Raw genomic sequence first — 21,221 nt, 5'->3', positions numbered from 1 at the left:
AAGCGGCATTTCACCCCCCTGTTGCCTATTGCTGTGAGCTTTGGATGGAGAGGATTTTGTTTTGTTTGTCATTCACATTACTTGAAAAAATGCAGGAGTGTGCTGAAGGTTAAGATGAAGATTGAAGTTATCAGAATGAATATAGTTTTACATATACTTTTTAATCTTTTTGCAACTTTGATTAGGTGATAAGCTAGAGGGAATAAATAGATAATGGTGGTCCTGGATAACTGAATTGGTGAGCCTCTAAGTGACTGCTATTTTGTCCCTCAAGATCCTTTAGTTAGCTGAAGTCTGGCTCACCACTGTTGCTTATGTAGTTTTCTCTGTGTAATAAGGTGACTTTGGTTGGAATGAGTGTGAATTTGGTGAAGACATAGTTTTAAATTCTATTTTTCTAATTATTAAAAAAAGTATTTTTGGACTTACATACAAATTCGAGATGCCTGCAGAAGCATAGAACCTGTGAAAGGAACCTTAAAAAGAATCAATTTTAACCTTTCAATACAAGAATCTTTTCTGCAACTTCCCTTACAAATCGATTATTTAGTCTCTTCTTTATCATGTCACTGCTTATTGATTTAGCTCATTCTGTGTTTTGGCATTCTATTTATTATAATGGTTTTTTGCTTAGTGTACTAAAGTCTACTTCCCAATAACTTCTATCCCTTGATTCTAATCTTGCATACTGAAGCAATATAGAATAAGGATATTTTCTTCAATATCACATTTCTTATATATGAAGATATTTGTCATATTTCTTCTACAACTTTAATTCTAAATTGAAGGCCCTGGCTTATTCATATCTGTCTAATATGACATGTTTTGCAGATGACAAGTCATACTGGTAACTTTCTTTTGAACCCACTATTTATTGATCTCTTCTAAAAAGTAAAAATATTATTTCTGTTGTGCCCAATATCTCATGTTTTCTACCTCTCCTTCGTGGAATACCCAAGGCACTATAAAAATACACCCTCAAACACACACACAGATTTGACTTTTCTTAATTAGGATCTTTATAGGTTTAGACATTTTCTGTGTGTGCTGTAAGCTGCTGACATCTAGATTGGTGTTGACTTAAACCACGTGGACAACTCAATAATCCTGGAGACTTCAGGTCATTTGTTGAGTCCCAAGTTTCCTGAATGTACCTAAAATTCATTGAAACTGAGGCGGGGGGGTGGGGATACAGAGAGAACCACTAATGGGACTTTTAGCAATCATTAATTTATACTTTGTGATTGCTTGGTGACAAAAACTGATCTTTTAGAACATATCATATTCCTATAAATATTAGACACCATTGAATGTAAGATACACCATTATTTATGAATGACTACAAAAGGAGAAAGATGCTTCCAATTAAAACTATGACATATCATGGATTATAAGATATATTCAAATTCTGGGAGATGTTAAGATGTGCAAAAAATGTATCTCAGAATCAATGGATTACAATAATTGAAGGAATATAAAAATGACATCAGAATTTTGGCCATTTCTCCTAAAATATTACTATTTTATTAAGTCTTAAGTTTCCTTGTGTTGTGATGCAAGTAGCATTCAACAAGGGGATGTTTTTGAGTGCTTGGGGATCCTGAAGTCATACTGAAGTAATTGGTTATTTCTGCAGGTGTCCAAGGGACTATTTGGGGCTATAAGATATAATTTTTAAATTTTGTTTTTCTCTAACTTTGGGATATTTCTCTTTTTGTATGTAGTCTGAAGAGGGTGCTAAAAAGCTTTAGATATAATCAACGTCCTTTCAATATACTAGACATCTTCTGTCCGAAGTGGAATTCACTATTCTTATTAACTAAATCATTCTTTAAGGCTGTAACCTCTTGGAATCATGGACCTATTTTTTAATCCGGTGAAAGTTAGAGACTTGTGCACATACATAAAATATTTACATACAATTTCTGAGGATTCAAGTACTTGGTGAAGCCCAAACATGTGTTCACCCAAGGTCTGCAAGCACATCCTCGAGCACTTGGTTAAGAAGATCTGTTATAACACAGTTGTGCAGGGAATAATATTTTAATTAAACTATTGGTTACAGAAAATAACTGGATAAAATTGCACATAAAATTTATTAGCACTGTTCTTCATAGTATTTTTCATTAGGTTTTCTTTGCTTCAATGAATATGGATGATCCTTAACTTGTTTACTTGATGAAGACCCTGAAAACCAAACCTTGAGAAAAGATTATGAAAAAACCTTTAAAAAATACCAGGGGCTTGTGGTAAAACAGGAACAGCTCTTACGAGGTATGAGTACCTAAGCAATGAGAACGCAACAAAGTTCTTACTATACATTCAGCTTGTTCTATTTCTGTCAGATAAATAAAGCTAATACCAGATTATTTGAAAGTTCAGTAAATTTTAATGTACTACAGAATCTTCTGTCGTTAGCATTGATAATGATGTTTTAAATTTCACTCCACTCTCTTTCTACCAAAAGGCCCCATTCAGCTCTTAAATGTATAAATTACATTCTTGAAATTGTATTAATCAGAAAGGATTTTTTAATCCAATGTATGACCTTTTCAATAATAAGAATCTTGTCTCTCAAACCCTGCTATATGTATCTTATATGGTGACAATTTTGTTGCTTTCCTAGGAAATTGATGTAAAACTTTTCAAAATATTTCTCTTTAATAAAAAATAGTCTCCTCTTTCTGGGGTTCGTTGAGAGATTTAACAGTTCAATAGTATGGTTTCTCAGTCATTGATAAGATGCAAAATCTTATGTCGTTAGTAAGAATGATGTGGGACTTTTAAGTGTGCATTCAATTCCTGCTTTGTAGCTGGCTATTGATTTTTTCCCCCAGCTTTATTGAGATACAATTGACATATAACACTGTGTAAGTTTAAGGTATAAAGTGTAATGGTTTGATACAAGTGTATGTTCCAGAATGTTTACCACAGTAAGATTACTCAACAAATCCTTCTCCTCACATAATTACCATTTTGTTGTTGTTGTTGTTATGGTGAGAACATTTAAGATCTGTCATAGCACCATTCAAGTATACAGTACAGTATTTTTACCTGTAGTCACCACGCTGTATATTGGATCCTGGAACTTACTCATCTTATAAAAGTTATAAAAGTTTGTACTCTTTGACCACCGTCTCCCCATTTCCCCCACAACCCAGTGTCTGGTAACCATCAATCTCCTTGTTTCTGTGAGCTCAGTGTTTTTAGATTCCACATATAAGCATATAAGTGAGAACATATAGCATTTGTCTTCCTCCGTCTGACTTATTTCCTTTAGCATAATGCCCTCAAGATCCATCTTTGTTGTGGCAAATGTCAGAATATCGTCCTTTTTAATAAACAAGTAATATTCTATTTTATATATATTATATAATGTATAAGTAATATATTACATATTTTATATAATATTTTATATAAAATATATATCACATCTACTTTATCCATTCATCCATGTATAGACACTTAGGTTGCTTCCACATCTTAACTATTATGAATAATGCTGGAGTGGACATGGGAGTGCAGATATCTCTTTGAGATCGTGATTTTATTTCCTTTGGATATATACCCAGAAGTAGGATTGCTGGGTCATATGGTAGTTCTATTTTTAACTTTTTGAGGAACCACCATACTGTTTTCCAGAGTGGTTGCACCAGTTTATATTCCTGTCAACAGTACACCAAGTTTTCCCTTTTCTCCACATTTTGCCAGCATTTATCTCTTGTCTTTTTTTTTTAAAGAAGATGTTGGAGGTAGGCATTTATTAATTAATTTATTTTTGCTGTGTTGGGTCTTCGTTTCTGTGCGAGGGCTTTCTCTAGTTGTGGCAAGCGGGAGCCACTCTTCATCGCAGTGTGCAGGCCTCTCACTATCGCAGCCTCTCTTGTTGTGGAGCACAGGCTCCAGACGAGCAGGCTCAGTAGTTGTGGCTCACGGGCCTAGTTGCTCCGCGGCATGTGGGATCCTCCCAGGCCAGGGCTAGAACCCGTGTCCCCTGCATTAGCAGGCAGATTCTCAACCACTGCACCTCCAGGGAAGCCCTATCTCTTGTCTTTTTGATAATAGCCATTCTGACAGGTGTGAGGTGGTATCTCAGTGTAGTATTGATTTGTATTTGCCTGATGATTAGTGATGTTGAGCATTTTCATGTGTCTGTTGGCCATCTGTACGTCTTCTTTGGAAAAATTTCTATTCAGATCCTCTGCCCATTTTTTAATTGAGTTTGATTTTTCGATGTTGAGTTGTGTGAGTTCTTTGTGTATTTTGGATATTAACTCCTTATTGGATATATCCTATGCAAATATCTTCTCTCATTCTGTAGGCTGCTTTTTCATTTTGTTGACAGCTAGCTTCCTTTGCTGTGTACAAGCTTTTTAGTTTGATGTAGTCCAATTTGTTTGTTTTACTTTTGTTTCCCTTGCCTGAGGAGACATATCCAAAAAATTATTGCTAAGGTTGATGTCAGAGAGCATACTGCCTGTGTTTTCTTCTAGGAGTTTTATGGCTTCAGGTCTTACATTTAAGGCTTTAATTCATTTTGAGTTTACTTTTGTATATGATGTGAAAACGTAGGCCAGTTTCATTCTTTTGCATGTAGCTGTCTAATTTTCCCAACACTATTTATTGAAGAAGCTGTCTTTTAGCCATTGTATATTCTTGCCTCCATTGTTGTAGACTGACCATGTAAATGTGAGTTTACTTCTGCACTCTCTATTCTGTTCCATTGATCTATGTGTCTGTTTTTGTGCCATACCATACTGTTTTGATTACTGTGGCTTTGTAGTATAGTTTGAAATCAGAGCGCGTGATATCTCCAGCTCTGTTCTTTGTAAAGAACAAAGCTGGAAATATTGTTTTGGCTATTCGGGGTCTTTGTGTTTCCATGTGCATATATATTTTAAATTGTTGTATTTTCTTGGAGTGATCCCTTTATCATTATGTAGTGTCCTTCTTTTTCTCTAGTTACAGTCTTTGGTTTAAAGTCTATTTGTCTGATATAAGTATTGATACCCCATTTTTCTTTTTGTTTCCATTTGCATGGAATACCTTTTAACATCCTCTCATTTTCAGTCAGTTTGTGGCTTTAGATCTGAAGTGATTCTCTTATAGGCACCATACGCATGGGTCTTGTTTTTGTATCCAGTCAGCCACTCTATGCCTTGACTGGAGCTTTTAGTCCATTTACATTTAAAGTAATTATTGATAGGTATGTACTTTTTGCCATTTTGTTCATTGTTTTGGGGTTTTTTTTTAATAGTCCTTTTATGGTCCCTTCTTTTGCTCTCTTCCCTTGTGATTTGATGTCTACCTTTAGTGTTATGTTTGGATTCCTTTGTCTTTTTTGTGTGTGTATCTATTATAGATTTTTGGTTTGTGGTTACCATGAGGTTTATATATATATATCTATCTGTTATAAACCCTATGATACATTATTATTTTTGTATAGACAGTCAATTTTACTTTAAAGATATTTAAACATGAAGAAAATAACCTTATATATTTACTTATATAGTTACTATTTCCACTGATTCTACTATTTTTTGTTAGATCATGTTTCTGTCATCATTTTCTTTCTGTCTGAAAGATTTCCTTGTATATTTCTCACAGGGTAGATTTACTAATGAATTATTTTATCTTTTTACATCTGAGAAATTCTTTGTTTTTTTTCTTTTTTGAAATATTTTTACTGGTTTATAATTCTAGGTTGACAACTTATTTCTATTTGCTAAACATACTGTTACACTGTTGACAGGCTTGCATTGTTTCTGATGAGAAGTCTGCTGTCATCCTTATCTTTTCTTCATCTATATATGAGGTTTTTTTCCCTCTGGCTGCTTTAAAATGGTCTCTTCATCATTTGTTTTTACCAGTTTGATTATATTGTGCTTTGGTGTAGCTTTCTTCGTGTTTCTTGTTCTTGGATTTCACTGACCTTATTGGGATTGTGGATTTATATTTTTTATCAAATTTGGAAAATTATCAATTATTATTTCTTCAGGGACTCCAATTACAGGTATATTAGGTCACTTGACGTTTTTTCCATAGTTTACTGATACTCTTTACATTTTTGCTGTTCTTTTTTTTCTTTGTGTGTTTAATTTTGGATAGTTTCTAGTTATGTCTTCAATTTCACTAATCTTTTCTTCTCCAGTCTCTAAACTGCCATTAATTCCATTTACTATACAATCTCAGGCATTGTAGTTTTCATTGCTAGATGTTTGATTTAATCTTTTGTATATCCTCCATGTCTCTACTTAACTTTTAGAAAATTTGGAATACAGTTATCTAACTATTTTGATGTTCATGTTTGATCATTCTAACTGTGGTGTCAGTTCTAGAACAGTTTCAGTTAGCTGATTTTTCTTTTCCTTACAGGTTGTGTTTTCCTGCTTTTTTTGAATGGCTAATAACCTTTGATTGGAGGCAGGACAATGTGAAATTTTCATTGTTAGGTGATGGATATTATTTTATTCCTATAAATATTCTATTCCTGAGCTTTATTGTGAGACATAATTAAATTACTTGCAAACAGTTTGATCCTTTTGGATCATGCTCTTAAGATTTGTGAGTTTGGACATGAGCAGCATTTAGTCTAAAACTAATTATTCCATACTACTGAGGCAAGACCCATGTGAGAACTCTACCCAGTGGCCCATTAATTATGAAGTTTCCAGTATAGCTGGTAGAAACAGGCATTATTTCCAGCTCTGTGTGCATGTCATGTATTTTTTCTTCTAATTCTTTCATTTTGTTCTGCCCCCAGCCTCAGATTTTTAACACATGTGACTAGTCAGTACTCTGCTCAATATATAAAGTAGAACTCTGGAACTCTTCTCTTTTTGCAGCTCTGTCCTCTCTGGTATTCTTTTCTGTGAACTCTAGCCACCTTGGCTTCCCTGGTCCCTTGGTTCCATCTCTTCATTAAAGAATTCTTTGGGGTTCTTCTGGGATTTTTCCTTATCTGTTTCATGACCTGGAATCTCTCAAGACAGTATTCTGGGCAATCATGGGCCAGGTCATTTGTTTCTTATCTCTCAGGGATAACTATCCTTCATCATCTGGTGCTCAGTGTCCTGAAAACCCTTATTTTAGTCTTTTTGTTGTTGTTGTTGTTGTTGTTATTGTTTCTGGTGAGGATTTCCAATCTGGTCCCTGCTCCTCTAATGTATTAATTTCCCAGAGTTGCCAAAACAAAGTACTGCAAACTGGGTGATTTAAAACAATAGAAATTTCACAGTTCTGGAGGCTAGAAAGCCAAAATCAAGATTTCAGCAAGGCCATGCTGCCCCTGAAGACTCAAGAGAAGAATCTTTCCTTGGCTCTTCTAGCATTTGGTGGCTTCTGGCAGTCCTTGATGTTTCTTGTCTTGTGGCTGCATCTATTCATTCCCTGCCCACATCTTCACATGGCCTTCTTCCCACTACATCTGTCTGTTATGTCCTGTCTTCTTATGAGGACCCCAGTCATTGGTTTCAAGGTCTACCTTAATCTGTTATGACCTCATCCTAACTAGTTACATCTGCAAAGACCCTGTTACCAAATTAGTTTGAATTCCCAGGTTCTGGGTGTATGGAAATTTGAGGAGAACACGATTCAACCCACTACATCTATCTTGGTTGCAAGAAGAAGTCTACTATATGCTTTTTCAACACAACCTTAAAACCTTTTATTAGTGCCTTGCATGGAAAGTCAGCATGGTGCAATAGGGTAGATGTGTGAGCTTTGGTTTCTGGTGGGTTTTCTTGCTGTGTGGCTAGGGCAAGGTATTTAACTTCTCTGAATCTGGGGTTCCCCATCTGTAAAAATTTTTATAGACGTTCTTGCCTCGTAAAATGGTCTTAAAATGGGTTACTGTTTATATATCAACTAGTACAGTACAGTACAGTACAGTACAGGCATATAGTAGGTACTTAATTAATGAGAATTGCTTTTCCATTTCAAATACTTGTTAAATAAAACTTTATATGTATGCGTATATATTTTTCATAAAGATTTAGAGATGGTTTATAAGAGTACATAAAATGAAATACTAAAAAAATGAGCAAAATCAAGACAATAGGAGAGCAAAAACACTATGTTGGCCATAATATTCTATGTAATTCTAACAGAAAACTTTCAGGTTTAACTCTGAAGCTTCCTGTCAGTTAAGGCCAAATGGAAAACATTATCTGTTACATAATTCTCATTGTCAAAAGGGAAGAATTAAATGAGTTTCTTATGAGAATGTAAGCATTTTTATTACCGGTACCTAAAAGAAATTTTACTTAGAACTAGTAGACAGTGGCCTCAACTTTGGTTAGTGTAACAGTTATTTTACTGAATTTCATATGGCCGTTTTCTGTAGACTATCAAAAACTCATTTTGAGTATGAAAAATAGGTTTTATTATCCTTAAATTCAGCTGTAGCTGTACTCTACATTTTTTAGTACAGCAGCCCCTAATTGTTGAAATTTTACCTTGCTTTCTACATGTTTGCCTGTTTTATTATTTGCTAACATATACCTTTAATTGACATTTGATTACAATTACGCTCTTAGCTCCAAGAGGGTAGGAATCATTGTCTTATTTTGGTTATTGCATCTTTCTCAGCATCATAAGAATATTATTTTATATATAAGTTTTGTTTCATATAGCATATATATCAATAATAATAGTTTACTAATGAATAAATTAACTAGTTAAAATTTTCAAGGTTATATACTATCTTCTACATCTGTTACTTTAATGGGTAGAAATGATTTATTAAATTGTTGATTCAATATGCCAGTTATTTAACTCTCATTTATTTTACTTTTCTAGTTGCTCTTTATTTGCTTTTGAATCTTGCTGAGGATACACGTACAGAGCTGAAGATGAGGAACAAGAATATAGTTCACATGCTGGTGAAGGCTCTTGATCGGGACAATTTTGAGCTGCTTATTCTAGTTGTGTCATTTTTGAAGAAACTCAGCATTTTTATGGAGAATAAAAATGATATGGTAACTTACCTTGAAACAGCCCATGTTCACCATTTTTGAGTTAGAATATTTTGATAAAAAGTAAACACATTATCCCCCTACTGAGATAATTCTGAATGAAAATTTTACAATGGCAGTAACTCACTTAAGTGGCTTCATTAAGAAATATATTGCAGGGCTTCCCTGGTGGCGCAGTGGTTGAGAGTCCGCCTGCCGATGCAGGGGACACTGGTTCGTGCCCCGGTCCAGGAAGGTCCCACGTGCCGCGGAGCGGCTGGGCCCGTGAGCCATGGCTGCTGGGCCTGCGCGTCCGGAGCCTGTGCTCCACGGTGGGAGAGGCCACAACAGTGAGAGGCCCACGTACAGCAAAAAAAAAAAAAAAAGAAAAAGAAATATATTGCATATTAGTTAATAATCCAGATAATTAAAGTTTTCTGGATAAAAATATTTTCCTAATATGTTGTACAGAATGAATCTTTCCATATTAAACATAATATATAGAAAGTAATTTTTTTTTTTTTTTTTTTTGCGGTACGTGGGCCTCTCACTGTTGTGGCCTCTCCCGTTGCGGAGCACAGGCTCCGGATGCACAGGCTCAGCGGCCATGGCTCACGGGCCCAGCTGCTCCGCGGCATATGGGATCCTCCCGGACCGGGGCACGAACCCGTATCCCCTGCATCGGCAGGCGGACTCTCAACCACTGCGCCACCAGGGAGGCCCATAGAAAGTAATTTTAACTTTAGATTGTGTTTCAGAGTCATCTGGCCTTATTATTTTCCCCTAAGGTATTTTTTCTCCTTCATTTCTGGTATTAGTGTGGAATTACAGTTTAGCCCAATCTGTTTCTCATTTATTATTCCAATTGGTAGCTGCAACCTGTTGATTCGATTCTGCTTAAGTATCTCTTGAAACTATCTGTTCTTTGTATTCCCAGTGCCATTGTGTTAGTTCATGCCCTCTTTATTTATACACTCTTCATTTCTTGTTTGAATCATTACAGTAGGTTCCTATTTGCCATCTTATATTGTGTTGATGCAGTTGTCTTTGAGAAATAGTACAAATTGATCATATATTATCTTTCCAGCTGAAAAATATGTATAATTTAGAAATATATAGAGATGGAATAAAAAATATCTGCTTTTTCCCATGTCATTAAAAAGTCTTTGTAAGCACGTGTTATATTAAATAGATCATACATTAACCATACCTTGCCTTCAGATACTTAAGTTGTTCATAATTTTAGCTATTATAAATAAGACTTCAATGGACACATTTGTACATGCATCTTTGTCTGTATTTCTGTTTATTTTCTTAGGATAGATTTCTCAAAATGGAATTATTGGATCATTGGCTTTAACTCCATTGGAAACTATTTTAGAACTACATGTTAATACAAGTCATTATGTGACTGTGTATTATTGGTATAAGTGGATTCTCCTTCAGATAGTCTAAATATATAGTAGTTCTACCTGTTCTTTTTCCTTCTTTTAAAATCTAATGAGCTAGGAAGTAGCTTATGCTTATTGAACAACATGGCATGCTCTTTGAAAACCTGAGACTGATTAATTAGATTTAATAAGTGCCTTGAATTCTGATACTTGGAATACATGAAATTTTATTTTACCCACAGATATTTAGTATGTGTCATTTTCACCATTAGTTTTTATGATTATTGATGATCACTGTGTCTGATACTCTTTTAAGATTGAATTTACTTAATCAAAAACATGTTTTTGTTTTTATCTTAATTCAAGAATAATATGACATGGTGATATATATACTCCTGAGTATAGTTAGAGTGTGGCTAAGTAGTTGCTTCCCCTTGCTGTAAGTTGAAATATATTCTTCCATTTATGTGTTTAGAATAAGTTCACCTTTATTAGATTTGCAAAATTCAAATTGATTTGTCATCAGCATGTGTCTACTGTGCATTGCTTAGATTTGTATTTAGATAATACTCTTCTTATGTGTTTATTCTGTCAAAACTGATCTCAGGTACATAATTAAAAATTATCTTCTGGTAAAATCAGATTCAGAAAATACAGTATAAATTGTCTCATCAAACCTCATTTTTTACTGGGGAGGAAAAACAGGTTCAGAAAAGGTAATTCATCCAAGGTCATAAGAATAATTTGATTGGCAGGGTTTTTAGTGTAGATGTTAATGAATTTCATCTTTTATTGTGGAAAAGAATTCATTTTATTTAAGGGTGTTATATAGAATTAGGATTTTTAAAGCTCAGCTGGACCTTATCTCTATGTTTACATTTTGTAGATTAACTCCTAATTTTACAGATGAAGTAACGGAGGATTAGAGAGGTTAAGTAATTTGCTCAAGGAAATATCTCCAGGATTCGGCTTCCTACTCCTTTTCTCTGCCTCCAAGGCAAAATTTCTTTTTGTTTTTATTTTATATTGTTTTTTTTAAAAAGATTTTTAGCAAGACTAAGTATAAGCAATTTTTAAATGTTGGCTTTCAGAAACACTGAAAAATAATTACTTAAAGGCTGAAATAAATTTGCTTGTCAGTTTGATAAACTGTTGCTTTGTAGAGAACTTTTAATAAAAGTACTAATTAACTATAAATTCCATTTTAGAGACATAAAATTAAGAGGGTTTTGCATGTTGAGACAATGACTAAATTTAGCTTTGGGGATTGGGCTTTTATCAACCAGAAACATGATTAGAAGACTGTGTCTACTGTTTAACTATCTGATTGGGCTACATGTTTTACATTCCATTCTCTGCAATGGAAATACAAATTAAAAACAAAAAACCTCTCCAAGTTACTTTATTAAGTTTGCCATAACCACCAGTGTGTACTGTTGCTTTTTTGAAAGAAAAATATTACTTAATATAATTAGTAACAGATGAATCCTGTGGCATTTTTATTTAAGAGGAATGGAGGAGAGGGATGACTGATCCATTTGTGAGGTTGTATTATTTATTTAAATAAAGTGTTCATTTTACTGTTATAATGAACTAATACTGACCTTGCTTTTTAGAGTTACATATTTTAAAGGAAGTTTAGTTTGCATAAAAAATCTTTCAATTAATGATTTAAATTGAGTTTTCATATTTTTTATATAAATACAATATTATTAAAAGGGAATAAGTCATGTTAGAATATGAATTTAAGAACAAGAGAGGATATATATTCCTTGGGTTGCTTATTTTCTTACTAAGTTTTGAGACTTATTTTTGTATTTTGAATATAAGTCTTTTATCAGTTATGTTTCCAAGTATTTACTACTTTTCTGTGGCTTGTGTTTTCATTTTCCATGAAGAGCAAAAGGTTTTAATTGTTATGAAGTCAAGTATATCAAAAACATTTTTAATGGATTGTATTTTGGTGTTGTATCTAAGAAATCTTTTCTTAACTCAAGGTCACAAAGATTTCTTCCTGTGTGTTCTTTGAGGAGTTTTGTCGGGTTTGTGTTGTTGTTGTTTTTGTTTTAGTCTGTGATCCATTCATTTTTAGTGAATTTTGCAGATGGTGCAATGTATAGATCAATATCCATGTTTTGAATATGGATTTCCAATTGTTCCTGCGCCATTTGTTGAAGAGACTGTCCTTTCTCCACTGAATTGCCTTTGCACCATATTGAAATTGCCTTTGTACTGTTTTTGTTGAAAATCAGTTGGCTATGTATGTGTGGTTTTATTTTTGGACTCTTTTCTGTTCCATTAACCTATGTTTCTGTGCTTTCGCTGATACATTTTTGTCTTGATTACTCTAGCTTTATAATAAATCTTGAATAAGGTAGTGTGAACCCTCAAATGTTGTTGCTGTTTTTCAGAATTATTCAGGCTATTTCAAATTCTTTATCTTTCCATATATTTAGAATCAACTAGTCTATTTCTTCAACAAAATAACCTGGAATCTTGATTGAGATTGCATTGAATCTATTGGCAGGATACAGTATATTAACCATATTAAAGTTTCCAATACATGAATATGGTATAACTCCCCATTTATTTAGATGTTTCTTGATTTCTTTCATCATTTCATAGTTTTAAGCATACATATTTTGCACATATTTTGTTAGATTTATACCTAAGTGTTCTACCATTGTAATGGTAGCTTTTAAAAAAGAATCAGTTTCCTGTTGTTGAATGATAGTACATAGATATACAGTTGAATTTTGTATATTGACCTTATGTCCTGTGACCTTGCTAAATTCACTTTTTTTACTTGGGATTTTCTAAGTAGACAATTATATTACTTGTAAATAGAAAGTTTTGTTTTGTCTATTCTTAGCTATATACTTTTTATTTCTTTACTTTTGCCTTTTTTTTTTTTTTTTTTTGGTCTTACTGTACTGGTTAGGCCCTCTAGTATGATGTTACAAAGGAATGCTGTGACTTGACATACCTGCCTTGTTACTGGTTTTAGGAAGAAAACAATGTCTTTTACTATAAAGTGTAATTTAATAGTTTTTTTTGTAGATACTTCATTGGTTTAAGTAAGTTCTGTTCTAGTTCTAGTTTGCTGAGACTTTTTATCATGAATGGTAGTTGGATTTTGTCAAATGCCTTTTCTGCACCAATTGAGTTAATCACATGGTATTTCTTCTTTAGACTATTAATATTGTGAATTGTATTGGTTGACTTTCAAATGTTAAGCCTTTCTTGCATTCAGCAGGTAAACACCACTTGGTCATGATATATTGCCTTTTTATATATTGCTAGATTTGATTAGCTAATATATTGTTAAAGATGTTTGTGTCTGTGTTTATGAGGGATTACTAGTTTATAGTTTTCTTATGATGTCTTGGTCTGGTTTTACTATTAGGGTAAGTCTGACCTCATAGAAAGAGTTGGGAAGTATTCCCTCTTCAATTTTTTTGGAAGGGTTTGTGTAGAATTGGTATTATTTCTACTTAATTGTTTAATAGAATTCACCAGTAAAAAAGTCATCTGGACATGGAGTTTTCTTTCTTTGAATTTCTTTAATACCTATAAGACTATTCAGGTTATCTGTTTATTTTTGAGTGGTAGCTTTGTAGTTTGTATCTTTCAAGTAGTTTTTCCATTTCATCAGTGTTGTCAAATGTATAGGTATAAAATTTTTTGTACTTTTTCCTTCTTATATCTTCAGAGTCCAAAGGTCTGAGTGACTTTTCCTGTTGCATTACTGATATTGGTAATTTGTTTTTCTCTCTTTCTCTCTCTTTTTTTAATAGGTTAGTGGTTTATCAGTATTATTAATATTTTCAAAGAACCAGCTTTTGGTTTCATGTTTGATTTTTGGAGGATATTTTCACTGAATACAGAATTCTAGGTTGACATACTTCATAAATATCTCTTCATTGTTTTCTGGCTTGCATAGTTTTTGATAAAAAGTCTGATGTCATTCTTATCTTTTGTCCTCTATATATAGTGAGTCTTTTATTTTCTTCCTGCTTCCAAGATTTTATCTTTGATTTTCGAAGTTTGAATATGGCCAGGCACACACGTGTGTGTGTGTGTTGTATTCTACTTAGGGTTCTTTGAGCATGTATCTGTGTTTTGATGTCCTTCGTTGTTCTTGGAAAATCCTTAGCCATTGTCTTTTCAGGTATTCCTTTTGTCTCTTTCTGCCTCTCTTCTACTGGCTTCCAAGTTACACATGTTAATCCATTTGGTATTGTCTCATGGCTCTTGAATGCTGTGTTGCTGTGTTTTGTTCTTCTCGTTTTTATTTTTTTGGGGGGTGGGGTGGGGTTCAGTTTGGAAATTTTCTATTGACCTACCTCTGGGTTTACTAATCTTGGCATTAGCTATATCAAGTCTACTAATGAGCCCTTTGAAGTTTTCCTTCATCTTTGTATTATGTGTGTTGTGTGTGTATATGTGTTTTAAAATTTAATTCTTTTGGTATCATTTTTTTCTGTGAGATTATCTGTGTTTACATGTGTTTTTCATCTTTTCCAATAGAGCCTTTAACATATTAATCGTAGTTATTTTAAATTCTCTGTCTAGTAATTATACAAGTCATATCTGAATCTGGTTCTGTTGATTGCCTTATCTCTTATCAACGGGTTATTTTCTTGCTCTTTCATGTATCATAATTTTTTGTTGAAAGCTAGATATTATGTGTAGATTAGTAGAGAGTGAGATAAATATTATTTATGTATGGAAATGGACAGACCTTCTTTTTTTTAGGTCTTTAATGTAGGGGATTAAGTCATTTTTGTCAGGAGTTTAGCTGTATTTGGTTACCCTCCAGGCACCATTAGCTTCAAATTCATCTAGGATTACTTTGTCTTTGGTAGAGTATTGATGGTCAGAGGATTTTTCTCATTGTTCATGTTCCACCCTCTACTTCAGGCTTTCCTAGCATGCCTGTGCCTCAAAGAGGCTTTCTCCTCATTTTAACTCTCCCCAGTAATATACTGCTGTTATTTGTCACTTGGCTTTTGCTAATCTGGTGCCAGGCGCAGGGAGGGGAAAAGAAAAGAGACTTTTTCCATTGTTCTAATTTAGTTTCAGGCTGGTCTTAGGCTTATCCTGTGTCCATGTTTTTCAGCAGTGGGGCTTCCTAAGTCATCCTGTCAACTCCTCTCAGGATGTTTTTTCTGTTTCCTTGCCCCAGCTGCAGTGGGTCTTCACCTGTGCCTCAGATGTGACAGGATTTGCCATACTTCCCCAAGAGGCTTAAGTCTTTTTTTTTTTTTTTTTTTTTTTTAGGGGAAATGGGAGAAAAAGATCCAGACAGGATTTTATGCCTTCTCCCCGGTGACAGCTGTAACCCTCTCCCAGACCCATGCCACTAAGGGGAAGTTTTCTTCCATCTCCTGTCCTATCCCCAGTTTTTCTTGTGACCCTCTGATAAGGTCCTTGGAAAAGAGCTTGCAAGTGGTTGCAAACTCCCTGAGCATCTGTAGCTTCAGAGTTCTAGAGTCTCAGGCTACTTCACATTTGGCCTTTAGCTACTTGTTTAAAAGTTTTTGTGCAGTCTTCCTACCGACTTCTGTGGCAGCTCTCTTTCTCTCCAGTTCTCTGCTCCGTATAAACCAGTGCTCATGACCCTTATCTCCTTGGGGGGTGCCTATTTTCCTTATATTTCAGGCCGGTTGATTTCTGTGCAACCTCAGCTCTCTGATTTTTTTTTTTAAGTTATGATTTTGTATTTGGATTTTTCTTGCAGTTAGAGTGGGAACCATATCCTTTCCAGATTCTTACATCCTTAGAGGAAGTTTGAGATTCTGCTTACTTTTCTTAATCACTAATGCCTCTATCTGACTAATAGTATGGCATTTTAGTTAATCTGACTACTTCTGTTTTCGCCTTCCTCCAATATATTCTCTACTTCGTAGACAGAATGACAGTTTTTAAAGAGTTTCTCAAATGCTCTATTTTCCACGTCACTTCGGGGCCTTTGTACACGGCTGTTTTTTCCATCTAGACAGCTCTTTCCTCTGCCTCTTCAATTAACGTTAGCTAATTTCTGTTCATCCAGTAGGTTGTTCTTCCTCAGAGAAGCCTTCCTTGACAGCTCCTCACACGGAGATTATATCAGGTTTACTCCTTATATTCTCTCATGGTACTCTGTTTGTTTCTCATATATAATATCACAATTTATACAATTACAATTAGATAACTGTGTAATTGTGTGTGGGACAGTTGTTTTGTTTTTTTTAACTGTATTTCATGCTCTCTAGAATATAAGTTCCATGAAGACAGGAACCATTTCTTTCTTGTTCACCAAAATATACCCAGGGCTTAAATTAAGAAATATTTGTTGAATGGATAAATAAATAACTCTGGAGAAGAAGTTATACACTGTAATCAAAGAAGCTACTGTAAGAGTTACAGTTTTGCATAAATATGATGAATATTTGTCCCTGGCCTCTGTGGAAATTATTGTGTGAAGTTAACAATTGAATCCTACAGCCTGCTTGGAAGACTAAACTAAGAGAAAGGGAGAACCAAAGTTAAAGAGTCTTTGGAGAAGGACTTATACTTCTTAAAAAAGAGCTCTAGGATATGAGTGCAGTGTGGCCATGGAGTATAGATACAGGTCTGAAGGAAAAATTGTTGTTGGTTTGTCAATTTACCATTTTAAAAAAATTGGTTACTCCTTGGCATAGAATGAAAGGAAAAAAATATATTGAGGCCTCAATTATTAATGTGATTTTTATGAGGTCAGTGAAAATTTGCAATAAAGATATGGGAAGGGTGGTATAAATAAATGCTTTAGACCTCCCATAAAAGAAAAAGTAGATCAAGGTTATTCATAAATATTTTGGTAATGAACAAGAAAAATATGTAGTTATATAGAATTTGTCTCCTTTTTTGGCCATTTCTTTGTAACAATTATGTGAGATATTTTTATAACCAAATTTTTCTGATTATTACTTTAAGAAATGTGAGTACAGGGCTTACACTACCAAGTAAGTTCTGTCCTCTGATTTCTCATCCTAAAACAAGCTCTCTTGAGGCAATTTCATAATCTTCTAGATTGGGGATCAACAATCTTTTTCTGTAGATGGCTAGAATAATCTGTATTTTAGGCCTTGCCCTTCATATGGGCTCTGTTGCAACTATTCATCTCTGCTGTGTAGCATGATAGCAGCCATAGACAGTCTATAAACAAATGAACGTGGCTGTGTTCCCATAAAACTTTGCTTATGAAAACTGAAAATTTCAAATAATTTTCATGTGTCATGAAATATTTTTCATTTTTTTTCAACCATTTAAAAGTGTAAAAGTCAGAAACCATTTTTAGCTCTTGGGTTGTATGAAAACAGATGGCAAGCCAGATTAGACCCACTAGCCATAGTTCGCTGATCCCTGTTCTAGAGTTTAAACTATTACTCATAGCCCAGCTTCTCTTCTGACTTTTGAAGATTTCCAAATATCCACTGAATATCATCTCAAATTAAACATGACAAAACTTTTAGTAATTTTTTGCCCTCCTTGTCCTACACCTGTTTTTCAATTTAAAGATCTTAGTTAATGGCACCTACATCCACCTTATTGACTATGCAGAAAAGGAACCTGAGATTGCTCTCCTATAGGCCTTCTTTCAAGATTGGCCCTGGGCTGGTGTCTAGAAACTTGGACTCAGGAGTGTTCTCACTGTTTCCTAATGAATACGTGTAGTTTACTGTTTACACAAGCAATGTGGCTTAAGCTAAACACCTGCTTTCCTTCTCAGGGTTTGGAATTTTATTTTATGCTAGGCAGAGGTTTCCTATGTGACCAGCCCCGAATAAAAACCTTGGGCATCGAGTCTCAGTCTCATTTCAGTGCTGGAGCATATTCTGTGTGATTCTATGAGGAGAGGGTTCTAAGAAGCTTACACCTGGCTTCTTTCAGACTTTGCCGCCATGTGCCTTTTCCCTTTTCTGATTTTACTTTGCATCCTTTTATTGTAATAAACCATAACCATGAATATGACAATATGTTGAGTCCTGTGAGTCCTCCTAGCAAATCGCAGGACCTGGTGGTGTTCTTGGGGATCCCCAACACACACTGACCAAGCCAAAAGCCTGAAAGTCACCTTCAAAGCTTCCTTTTCACTTCACATTCAAATGCTTTGACTGTATCTTCTAAACACCTCTCAAATTATTCTTTCCTCTTCAACATCTTTGTCCTTTCTTTGATTCAGACCTTAATCACATCTCACCTGTCTAAGGTAATATATTCTTATACCTGCCTTCAGTCTCTACCTATTCCAGTCTGTCCTATACAGTGCCCCTTATTTTCACATTTTTTTTTTTTTTTTTTTTTTTTTTTTTTTTTGCGGTACGCGGGCCTCTCACTGTTGTGGCCTCTCCCATTGCGGAGCACAGGCTCTGGACGCGCAGGCTCAGCGGCCATGGCTCACGGGCCCCACCGCTCCGTGGCATGTGGGATCTTCCCGGACCGGGGCACGAACCCGCGTCCCTTGCATTGGCAGGCTGATTCCCAACCACTGCGCCACCAGGGAAGCCCTTATTTTCACATTTTTGTGTATGTTTGCATGTATGTATGTTGGGTGTGTATGAGTACATATATATATATATGTGTGTGTTTTGTTATATTTATCTTTATATTTATCTTTGCTCTAGTCTGACCACATCACCCTCTGGACTTAAAATCATTCAAGGCACTCTACTGCCTAAGGAATAATGTTAAACTTCTTAGCAGAGCATTAAAAGCTTTTTGTGATCTGTCCAACGTCTGTCTGTATAGGCTCCTGCCACTCCCCAACATATACTTTATACTATGGCCAGATCAAAGCACTTGCAGTGCCTCAGACCAGCTCTTTTATGCGTAAATGCCTATCCACTGTTTTTTTCTTCTATTTGGATTACCAGTGTCTTTACCAGAGAGCAAATTATTACACATTGTTTAGAACTTTGTTCTGAATTTAGTCTTTTCTGTTCTTCTACGTAGCTTGTAGTTCCTTCCACATTGTTTCTAGAGCACTTTATGCATTCCACTTTTATCATATTGTATTTTAATTGTTTTATTTCTCTGCTGTGTTTTTAGACTGGAATCCTTAAAAGCCAAGACAGAATCTTGTTTAATCTAGCACAGGGTCTGGCACTTAGTAGGTGGAGTCCATAATGTGCTTTCAAGAACCCAAAGTAATTTGTCTTCCAGTTGATGCTATGAAATGAGGGAAGGAAGGGATGAACTGGAAATATGTATTTCCTCCTGAAAAGTTTGGTTTCAGAGAAGTTTACAGATTAAAATGAGAGTAAATAAGTTAACACATAGTTACTTATAAAAAATATATACATGAGGGTAAAAACAATGAAAAAATAATTCTTTGTAATCTTTTTTGTCTTATTGTGCAATAGAGCCTGACTGCATTTGTATTACTACTTTACATAGGTGGAAATGGATATTGTTGAAAAACTGGTAAAAATGATACCTTGTGAGCATGAAGATCTGCTGAATATCACCCTCCGACTCTTACTGAACCTATCCTTTGACACAGGACTGAGGAATAAGATGGTACAAGTTGGGCTGCTTCCCAAACTCACTGCACTCTTAGGTATGCTTTTTAAAAATTAATGATAGTGTTGCTTGGAATTTCCAACATCACTGGAAAATTTAAGTCTGTCTTGAAAAGTCTGCTGAAAAAAAATCATTGTCTATATGTTCTTTGATTGGGTACCTAAATATAAGCAGAATGAATGAAAAATGACCAGTGCTAGGATTTCCATGGTGGTATAGAATGAAATGGAATAGGAACTTTTAGCTGTTTGACTTCATTTACCCCTGTGAAAATGAAACCAAAGTGAAAATATCAAAATACTACTATGGGAGCAAGAATGAAAAATTACTCTCTCTTCAGCATTTTTTTAAAAAGCAGATATCGTTTAAGTTCTTATATTCTGCCATACCTTTAAAATACTCCTTACCAATGTACAAATTTATGGAGCCTTTTTGTCATCAAGTAAAAAAAGGCATTTTTATATAGTGTCAGAAAATATTATATTGGAGGATTCAGTTTATACATTATTTTCTTTCAGCTATTAGCAAGATATCTATATAGTGAGGATGGATTCAAGAACTAACTCTTCTGTGCTCATACATAATGCTTCTCATGCATAATGTTTCTTAGCAAAATATTTAAAAACGCTTTTTGATCTGTTAAGTGTCTGTCTTCATAGGCACCTGCTACTCCCCAACATATACTTTATACTGTGTCCATACTGATCCCCTTACTGTCCTCTAAACAAATTCTTTTATGCCTCAGTGCCCATCCACCTGCTTTTTTCCTCCACCTGGAATGCCACTGCTTTCTTAACCAGAAAGCAAATTCTTACTCAGCTTTTAAGACTGTTTCTTTGTTTAGCACTGCAGCTTCATTCTTTTTTTTTTTTTTTTTTGGTAGCTTTCTCCATATATTCAAATATTTTTAAGCAGTGGAATAGTTGGAGTGATTTAAAATTAAGTTTATTCTTAGCTATCTAGTATCTGCAAATCCTGTCTAATTGACATCATCATTATTTTTTTTTACAATACTAGAAGTAAAATTTATTGAATGTTTACTGTGACAGTTATTTTGCTGTGTGCTCTGTTTACATTATCTTGTAGAATCCCCGTCTGAGATCTTTACCCAGGATTACACAGTTAGATAAAAGACAAAGCTCAAATTCAAACTTAGGTATATCTGCTGCCAAAGTTGGATTTATTAACTACTATAATAAACTACTATGTTTAATAATATTAAGTTAACTATGATTAAGATAGGCAGCACTATAATTTAAAATTTCAGTTCTCCAAGTCCCCTTAAAAAAAAAAGTTTAAGGAAATTTATTTCTTACTTTTTTTCTCA

At 34.5% G+C, this 21,221-nt stretch overlaps 1 protein-coding gene across 2 annotated transcripts in view; it reads left to right on the top strand.

Annotated features, from left to right (window-relative positions):
* KIFAP3 (kinesin associated protein 3) overlaps positions 1–21,221 on the top strand; it is a 161,003-nt gene that overhangs the window by 40,592 nt on the left and 99,190 nt on the right. For both annotated transcript variants that reach the window (XM_081224620.1, XM_081224621.1), the window contains exons 8-10: positions 2,176–2,274; positions 8,800–8,978; positions 19,769–19,931. In XM_081224620.1, coding sequence (XP_081080746.1) covers positions 2,176–2,274; positions 8,800–8,978; positions 19,769–19,931 — 441 coding nt within the window. The remainder of the gene's footprint in view (positions 1–2,175; positions 2,275–8,799; positions 8,979–19,768; positions 19,932–21,221) is intronic.

Source organism: Mesoplodon bidens, assembly GCF_964165515.1.
Source record: "Mesoplodon bidens genome assembly, chromosome: 2".
NCBI classification, from domain to species: Eukaryota; Metazoa; Chordata; class Mammalia; order Artiodactyla; family Ziphiidae; genus Mesoplodon; species Mesoplodon bidens.
The sequence above is the reverse complement of the archived record's forward strand: the minus strand, read 5'-3'. Positions and strand labels throughout refer to the sequence as shown.